The 8,174-nt window shown below is 34.8% G+C and overlaps 3 protein-coding genes across 3 annotated transcripts; 2 read left to right on the forward strand and 1 right to left on the reverse strand.

Annotated features, from left to right (window-relative positions):
• Positions 1-1,010: 1,010 nt before the first annotated feature.
• Cox10 (Cytochrome c oxidase assembly factor 10) lies at positions 1,011-3,321 on the reverse strand. The gene is made up of 8 exons (XM_077441935.1): positions 3,095-3,321; positions 2,804-2,914; positions 2,507-2,723; positions 2,246-2,441; positions 2,000-2,175; positions 1,744-1,923; positions 1,538-1,672; positions 1,011-1,466 (listed from the first exon to the last, which is right to left on the reverse strand). The coding sequence occupies exons 2-8, from the start codon at positions 2,882-2,884 to the stop codon at positions 1,210-1,212; spliced, it is 1,242 nt and encodes a 413-aa protein (XP_077298061.1). The 5' UTR covers positions 2,885-2,914; positions 3,095-3,321; the 3' UTR covers positions 1,011-1,209.
• A 1,707-nt stretch (positions 3,322-5,028) lies between these two features.
• LOC143919563 (tRNA pseudouridine synthase-like 1) lies at positions 5,029-7,327 on the forward strand. Its single transcript, XM_077441939.1, has 6 exons — positions 5,029-5,123; positions 5,373-5,486; positions 5,561-5,770; positions 5,843-5,920; positions 6,095-6,335; positions 6,408-7,327. The coding sequence occupies exons 1-6, from the start codon at positions 5,071-5,073 to the stop codon at positions 6,666-6,668; spliced, it is 957 nt and encodes a 318-aa protein (XP_077298065.1). The 5' UTR covers positions 5,029-5,070; the 3' UTR covers positions 6,669-7,327.
• Positions 6,720-7,316, forward strand: Mkp (MAP kinase-specific phosphatase). Its single transcript, XM_077441947.1, has one exon. It carries the CDS (start codon positions 6,720-6,722, stop codon positions 7,314-7,316), a length of 597 nt encoding a protein of 198 aa, XP_077298073.1.
• Positions 7,328-8,174: the final 847 nt, after the last annotated feature.

The raw sequence follows: 8,174 nt of genomic DNA on the forward strand, positions 1-8,174 counted from the left end.
TCTGTTCATACCTAGTTAGCACGTACCGACATCAGCAGGTATCCGGCCGTACGAAAAGTATTCTTTGGTACATTTTGTATGGGTATATTCATACCAACCGTCACGTTTACGCCACGGCAGGCTTACAGCAGTACCCTACACATTTCCTGTTCATACCTTACAGCAACATCCGTCAACGTATCGTATCCGTTTTTTTTGGCCATCGTGGAAATATACACGCGAATTACGTGCCATGAGTCTGCCGCTTTGCTGTTTTGGACCAATTATCGATAGTGACAGTTGACAGCTGTTCAATATTTCGACATGGTTTTGGCGCAAATATTTAAAAAAAAAAAATTTTTTACGGAAATATTTAAAAAAAATTTGTCCATCATCCACAAGCTCCTTATACAGTGTCCAAAACTCTCCTTCGATTTTTCTATTTTTTAACATGGTATGCACATCAAAACGTCTCCATGCTTTTTTATTGCCTTCTTGAGCTTCTTCTTCCAACAAAAACGCGATTATACATAATTTTTTGTTCGATAAACGCCGAAACATTTTTGCTGACTTGTATTCTGACGCGTAGCTACGAATGCACGTGTATGCATTCATATTATAAGTACTCGACAATACGACGTAAGCAATATTGCGCTGTATCGTCATGGCCTGTAATGTATAAGTAAGCCGATTTTGCCTTGCACTCGGCCAAATTGCTGTAAGCGTAACGTGACCGCGACGTGTAGGTAGATATGAATAGAAATGTAATAAAATGACATATTTGAAACGGAGTCGTGCAGTGCTGTTAAGTATGAACAGACCTTTATAGGGCTGCCAACTGTTTTTAGAAGAAATGGACCTTTAACAGTACATAGTTGGTAGATAATTCAGTATTCATTTAATATTAAATTACCAACTAAGATAAGCCAGTGTATACTGAAATAGTGATTTTATCTCTATCTTTTTTCAAAAACCACACCAACTCTTTTAGTCACCTTATAATAAAATAAGTTTAAAAATCTCTATTTTTTCACAAAAAATCGTTTTCCTGTTGACAAAATAATGAATTCAACCAAAACTGAAAATATTGTTTATTAAAAAAAATGAAATATTCATCTTTTTACATAAATCATTACAGAAATAAATTACGTATTATCACATAAATGAAATTGTCCTACAAAAACATAACAAAGTAATACTTCCAATTGAAGTAAATGCTGATTGTTGTATTTACAATTTTACACCGACAGTACTGATAACGTCTTCTTGCGCACTCACTAACGGTCCACGGGGCAACACTCCGATAAACTTCATTTCGACCTGTTTCCCCTGAGATGCTTTAACGTCTTCCAAGTCATTTTCGGTTTTGGAACCCCAATACTTCTTGTTGACCAAAAATAATAGCATTAGAGCTGGTAAATGTATGAGAGAAAACCTAAACAGTTTTCGCGAACTATTACTATCCGATTCACGGTAAAATCTCCAAGCTAAAAACAAAATCAAAATATTTGACAATATACACGAAAATATTTATACAAACAACAACCGCTATGAATACCTAAGTACATAAAATAAGCATTCAACGGCAACGATTCCACAGCAAACCACACATTAGTTACATTCAGATATGGAGCAGCGCAGCAAACAGCAGTCAAAATACCAGTATGACGCAATGCTACTCTCCGGCATAGTCCTATAATTATACTCCAGTTAATTATACTATTTATAAATAGTCAAAACAGCAATAAAATATTGATTGTCTACCTGGATTGGTAACCGCCATCATCCTGTACCCAGCCCTTGAATAATCAGGTCGAAGGTTCCAAGATAATGCATTAAAATGAGGAAACTGCCAAGAGTATAATAAGACGCCTAGTATACATGCACCGGGTCCCAACGATCCTTCACAGGCTGCCCATCCCATCAACGGTGGAATTGCACCAACTAAAAACGAACATTGTAATTTAAAACCTAACCTTCAAGAATATTATCTCAAAAAAGAAAAATAAAAAAGAAGTACCTATCGATCCAACCCAAGTGTTCAATATGGACATTCTTTTCATGGGTGTATAGACACATGTATATAAAAATAAGTTTCCTATGCCTAACATTGCAGTTAAGCTATTTACTCCGGTGAACAGTATTGTTAATCCTGTCGTAGCCGTTAACGCAGCAAATGCAACTGCATGCTGTGGTCTAAAAGAGGACAGGATAATTGCACAGAGTAACAACATGAGCTGTTTAGGTTAAAATCTAGATAACTTACAAAAGCAACCCCCTAACGAGAACCCTATTTTTGGTACGAGACATTTGGGCATCAAAAGGCACCTCAAAGAATTGATTAATTGAATTAGCGGCGCAGGAAACTAAGCCAGTTCCAACAGCACACAATGTAAAAGTCAAGGGTTCGAACGGAGCTGGAGCTAAAGCATAACCGGCCATCGAAGTCAGCACGACTAAAGCTAAAATTAAACAATAGTATTAGTTCGAATCAAGGAATAATTAAAACTATACACAGCATACGTACAGGTGAGACGAATTTTCGACAGCATCAAACAATACTTTGGTAGCTTTTGGAGCTCTATTTGTGGAGTTTTTTGCCATAATTCCTCTTGTTTAGTTTCTTTTGCAACTACGCTTAATGGAGCGTATGTGGTCAATCTATATTTTATTGCGTGTTGGAAATTTTCGTTGCCTCTTATATTCCTTGAAGCCATGCGTGAAAAGGAACTCAGCCCATGGTACTAGAATAGAATTGTAATGATACTTGTATAGAATACTGAACTTCAAAATAAATAAAATGTTAATTAAATTATTATCTTACAGTGGTACTGTAACGATACAGTACACAGCATGTTTTTCTGCACGTCGTACTTAGTCTCAATAGGGAAAAGGATAAAGACATTGTTTTAAAGTGCCGTCATTTTAACCACAACTGAAAAATGAATTAAGCATGGTAAATTTTTAAAATAGATAATATATTACATAAAAAGATTATATATGTGAATTTATATCATATCAGTAATTACCACTATTCATAGGAAATAATCAAATCACGATATGAGTGCAAATACTAACCTAAAGATTACATAAACCTGTCAACCGAGAAACTAACCTCAACGTGTATTTTCTGGGACATTACAGCTTGACAATACGTTCTATGATGTACATAACGCAGTGACAGATTTAATTACGAATTGCACACCATATTATCGATAAAACCGGAAAGCAAGTCAAGACGAGCATTTCAGTGACAGCTAAATGTCTAAGCACAATGCATTACAGACCATGCTCTTTTTAGCTGGGGTAATGATTCTCTTTCCACTCATCTTCCTCTTAATTGAAAGTTTTGATTATATACCAGAGCTGTGGAGTCGGAGTGGTAGTGGAGAAGTCATAGCATTATTTTTTGCTTAATATATGTGGATTAATATATTTTACTTAATATATGTAATTACTAACGATTGTTTAAGCTCATGTTACAACGGTTCGGTGATTATTCCGCAAAAAGCGATATCGCACACGTCACTAAAATCTTGATCACGGAACATCTGGCACCCAAAAAATCCATAAATCGTGATATACTGTACCAACGATTGTCGTGCGCGTGATCGCAATTTGCGCAATAATCCGTTTACCGTCTACAACGAAAGTAATTCATCTATATCAAATTCATGCAGATGAAGTGCCGTTTCTATTTTTGTATTTTTTTTATTGCTGACATCAGAGAAGATACTAACAAGTATCGAGACCTGAACTCTCGATTAAAGCAATGGAAAATGCATTCGAATGAGGTTTACAGTGCGAAGTTGAAAACGGTGACAATTCTAGTAAATTAATTACATACAGACATACCTATCTTTTTTATACTTTTTTCATACTCACAATTTGTGTATCTTTTTTAATATTCAAGTAGTCTATAACTTTTATAATGTTTCGAATATGGATACACTTGAAACTGATAACTTGTTTGATGTGAAACTTGAATGGTAAAAACGAGAATAAAACTGCATAAATGTTAACTTTGACTCGGTTGTTCCAGCACGGAAAGAAAAAATAACACAAATCCAATTACATTTGTAGGTTTAAGAAATAGTTCGAGACTATCTAACTATTATTTATCCTAAATTTTCAAACAATCTTATATTCATTTCAATTTCAGCTTCGTCAACATAGAAATAATGGAATCCTCAATAGCATGTAAAAAGTCACTCATAAGAAAAACTTCTTATGAGTGACTTCTTCGAGTGGGATCGACCTTTTCTTATTCTCATAAGAAAAATCTTTATATTATATAGTATTGTTGCGTAGGGGTGGGTGGAGGATCCAAGTAAAAAGCCAACAGTCGTTTCACAGCATTTATTGATGATAAAGGAGTTACACACACTGTCACTGCTCCGTCCAGACTGAATTATATCGCCTACGTACCGCCTTATAAAGGGTAGATCTCTCAGGACGCCTAATCTGTTTACCTGTTGTATAGTCACGTATTCGGATATGTATTTCCAAGACAATGGGTCTTCCCGTACCGATTCTGAGAACTAACTAATAACGGTCATTGTTTAGCCTAAATGCACTTAGAGTCCAGATATAATCTTTGGAAGTAAGTGCATGCATTTAGTTAACCGATAACAGATATCCGTTGGTCTAAGTACAATTCGCTCAATCCATGGCGTACGTAACAGTATATACCTTCTCATTGGTCATTTTAATTTAAATGACCAATGACTGAAAGGTTTCCCTCAGCAAATTTATTAATCAGCTCTTTAGAAACCGTGGAAAATAGCTTTGGAAAACGGTAATTGGACTATTCGTCACATTACGGTGGTCACAAAGACAATTTTTGCCATGAAAATCGCGAATACACAATATTTGGCACTCAAGTTCTCGTTAGTATGATGGACTTTTCGGTTGCCAGATGTTCCGTTGTAGAGATTTTAATGACTTTGTGACCAGTAATCACCGAACCTTATAGTCATTTCAATAAATGTAAAAGTAAATAAATGGAAAACAATTTACAATAAATGTAAAAGAAAAAATAGTGTTACGACCAAAAACCGCCGACTATCTGTCAGTGACAAATCAGCACACATGGCGTTTGTTCGCTATTTCTTGCGATTTTCCTACATAGGAACTTATTTTAGGCACGGTATCTATACAATTTAATCCGTAAAACCTTTGCTTGTTATTTATATCAACTGAAATTAATTTTATTACGTACAATGTTCGAAAACTAATGACGAATACTTACGGTTAACCTTTAAGGATTCAAAAAAATCTAAATTTAAGGAACATTTCTAAATAACCTATAAAGAATTGCAATAATTTTCCTTTCATTTAAATATGCTTATTATCTAATTGAAATTTATTGAACGTTGACAAACAAATTTCAGGGGTTCCCAAAGAAGCAATATTCTACTAGATCACAAATCAACCATTGAAGGCAACTTCATCTTAGCACTTCGCGCTTTTAACCTACGAGAGGGCTCATTTACCCTATCGAGCAGGTACTATTACAACACAGAATAGATATACGCAAGTTTCACTCATTGCTCATTTCACATTTATCGTATAAAAACAGAACAGACTCCGGTGTACACGCTTTGAATGCGACGGCACACGTCGATTTTCTACCCCGTAATGGCAAATACCCCGACCCACAGACCTTGAAAATTTATGTAAATAGTTACTTTAATCAAGACGACACATGCATCGCAGTGAATGAAGTCAAGAAAGTGCCAAATACTTTTAGTGCACGTTTTAGCGCAAAATTTCGAACTTACATTTACAGGTATGAATATTATGTAACGGTAAAATGCTGAAAGCTACAACTGGTCGATTATTGTATTTATTCGTTTTATAGATTGGCAGTTATTAAACCAGATGCTGTAAAATTGACAGATTATCCTATTGAAGAATGGAGGCGATGTTTAATTCTGAGGTAATTAAATATATTCATCGTCTGCTGCTGAATTAAGGCTTGAAACCTTTTAAGATTGATTATGTCCACCATTGTGACATTAAATAAAAAATAAAAACCAGTTGACCAGAAATAATTTGCGCACAACTGATTCATTGAAAAAAAATTTTTTTTTACTATATTTTCATGTTTTAGGCATGAAAAATTCGATATAAATAAAATGCAAGATGCTTTAAAAGAATTCGAAGGAACTCACGATTTTGAAACATTCAAGAAAAGAAATGCAGATAAACCCTGGACGCATTGTGTGCGTACCATTAATAGTATAGAAATAAATCCAGGTCGTCCCATGATCGTATTCCCAAATGATGATATATGTAAATATTTCGATTTTTGGGACATAAAGATTAAAAGCCGAGGTTTTATTCACAACCAAGTATGTGTGAATACTATGTTAATATTTACTATGAGATGCATTTTTATAAAACTAGCCCATGTCTAATTTCAGGTACGACGTATGGTAGGAACTGGAATCGCTGCGGCTATAAATAAAATAGACTTATCAGATATTAAAGTTATGTTAACAGTTCCTTCATACAAATCGTGGATTACTCGCGTTGATGTTGTATCTCCATTTGGGCTGTATCTGTGTCAAGTGGATTACGATGAAGAAGATTTTTTATTAGAAGATGGTGATGTTGGCAAAGAAGATATCTACAAAGTGAGCACAAAATCTATACGCAGTCTTGTAAGAAAACAAGAAATTTAAACGACTCTTAGAAATCAAAAATTTTTACATACAGTTAAACTTAGATGCTGAATGATGAGTTTTCTAGAACAATTGAAGAGTAAAAAAAGCGTGTTGAAAGACACTAAAACAGTCATAACGCAAGCCGATGGGAAGAGTTACGTCGAGGACAGCAATATGAGAAGGCTTGGTTTGGACGCCGAAGAGATGAAAGAAAAACCTATGACGCACGGTTTTGTAGTGGACAATTCACCTGATAAGGTACCATCTGAGGTGATCAGAGGGCTTTACATCGGCTCGCAGGACTGCGTTGAATACGACGTGATAAGTTCGAACAAAATCAGTCATATTTTGAGCATTGGCATTTTTCCAGGTATACCTGAAGTGCACAGATTATGCATTCCCTGTTTGGACTTGCCGGAAACTGACATAGCGATAGTTTTGAATCGTACGAACGCCTATATTAGAGACAAGCTTGAAAATGGTGGGAACGTTTTGGTTCATTGCAACGCTGGAGTTTCCAGAGCGGCCATGGTCGTCATTGGCTTTTTGATTATGGAAAAGTATTATAGTTTTACAGATGCGTACAATCTAGTCAAAAGTAAGCGTTCCTGTATTCAACCTAACGTTGGATTTGTGACGCAACTGAAGAACATTAGTAATAAATAAGAATGTGTTATATTTTTGAGTATTATTTTAATCAGCCCCATCGCAATTCAGAGAAAAAATGATTCAATAAAATTTATTTATAAAAATAATACAATATTTAATATAAAAAAAACATACATATATGTACAGTCTCTTGTATAACTTAGTAAAATCTTTTAAAAAAATCATAAATATGTTGAATATTCAAATCATTGTAGCGTTCAGGTCCCAAGTACACAAAATTTCAATTTTTATCACATTTCAACAAGATGTATTTATTACATTATTTTAAAATTTACAAAAAGGCACAATCGTATTTATAACATAAATCTCTTATTTACGATTCTATATGTATAAAAGTAGTTGCCAACTTTTCGAATGCAGTTCAAAGCATGCAATCGGAATGTTTTCAAACAAAATTGAGTCGTCTACCCCCATTAAGGTCTATACATACTATCCAGCACAGCAGTGCACGGAAAAGACTACTTATATTCATGCTATACAGCAGCGCACGTTCAGACAAGTTTTGGCCGAGTGCAAGGCAAAATCAGCGTACATATACATTACAAAGCGCGGTTTTGCTTGATATGTTACAGTGACATGTATTGCTGTATAATATGAATGATTCGTGTCGGTTACGGCTACGCCACATATATGTAAATGTGTCCATATAGAATGAACCAAAGAATATTTTTCGTACTGTTGTTTTATGTGCAGTTGCCGGTCTGTGCTGTGCCAGTACGAACAGACCTTAATATGTATGCTAAAAAAGAAATTCATGAGAGTATATCTTCAACTTACGAAACATTTAATAATTTTAACTAATTTATCACACATTGGACGGATTAGAAGTCACAGCTGACGAAACTTCTCAAGATA

This window comes from Arctopsyche grandis, chromosome 12 (genome assembly GCF_051622035.1).
Source record: "Arctopsyche grandis isolate Sample6627 chromosome 12, ASM5162203v2, whole genome shotgun sequence".
Classification (NCBI taxonomy): Eukaryota; Metazoa; Arthropoda; class Insecta; order Trichoptera; family Hydropsychidae; genus Arctopsyche; species Arctopsyche grandis.

Bases quoted from the DNA above. Each gene is read 5' to 3' on its own strand.
- LOC143919563 (XM_077441939.1), top strand. From the start codon at position 5,071: ATGGCGTTTGTTCGCTATTTCTTGCGATTTTCCTACATAGGAACTTAT. The intron at 5,771-5,842 runs GTATGAATATTA...TTCGTTTTATAG, and splicing joins TTTCGAACTTACATTTACAG to ATTGGCAGTTATTAAACCAG. The intron at 6,336-6,407 runs GTATGTGTGAAT...GTCTAATTTCAG, and splicing joins GAGGTTTTATTCACAACCAA to GTACGACGTATGGTAGGAAC.
- Cox10 (XM_077441935.1), bottom strand. From the start codon at position 2,884: ATGTCTTTATCCTTTTCCCTATTGAGACTAAGTACGACGTGCAGAAAA. The intron at 2,724-2,803 runs GTAAGATAATAA...ATTCTATTCTAG, and splicing joins TGTATCGTTACAGTACCACT to TACCATGGGCTGAGTTCCTT. The intron at 1,924-1,999 runs GTACTTCTTTTT...GTTCGTTTTTAG, and splicing joins CACTTGGGTTGGATCGATAG to TTGGTGCAATTCCACCGTTG.
- Mkp (XM_077441947.1), top strand. From the start codon at position 6,720: ATGATGAGTTTTCTAGAACAATTGAAGAGTAAAAAAAGCGTGTTGAAA.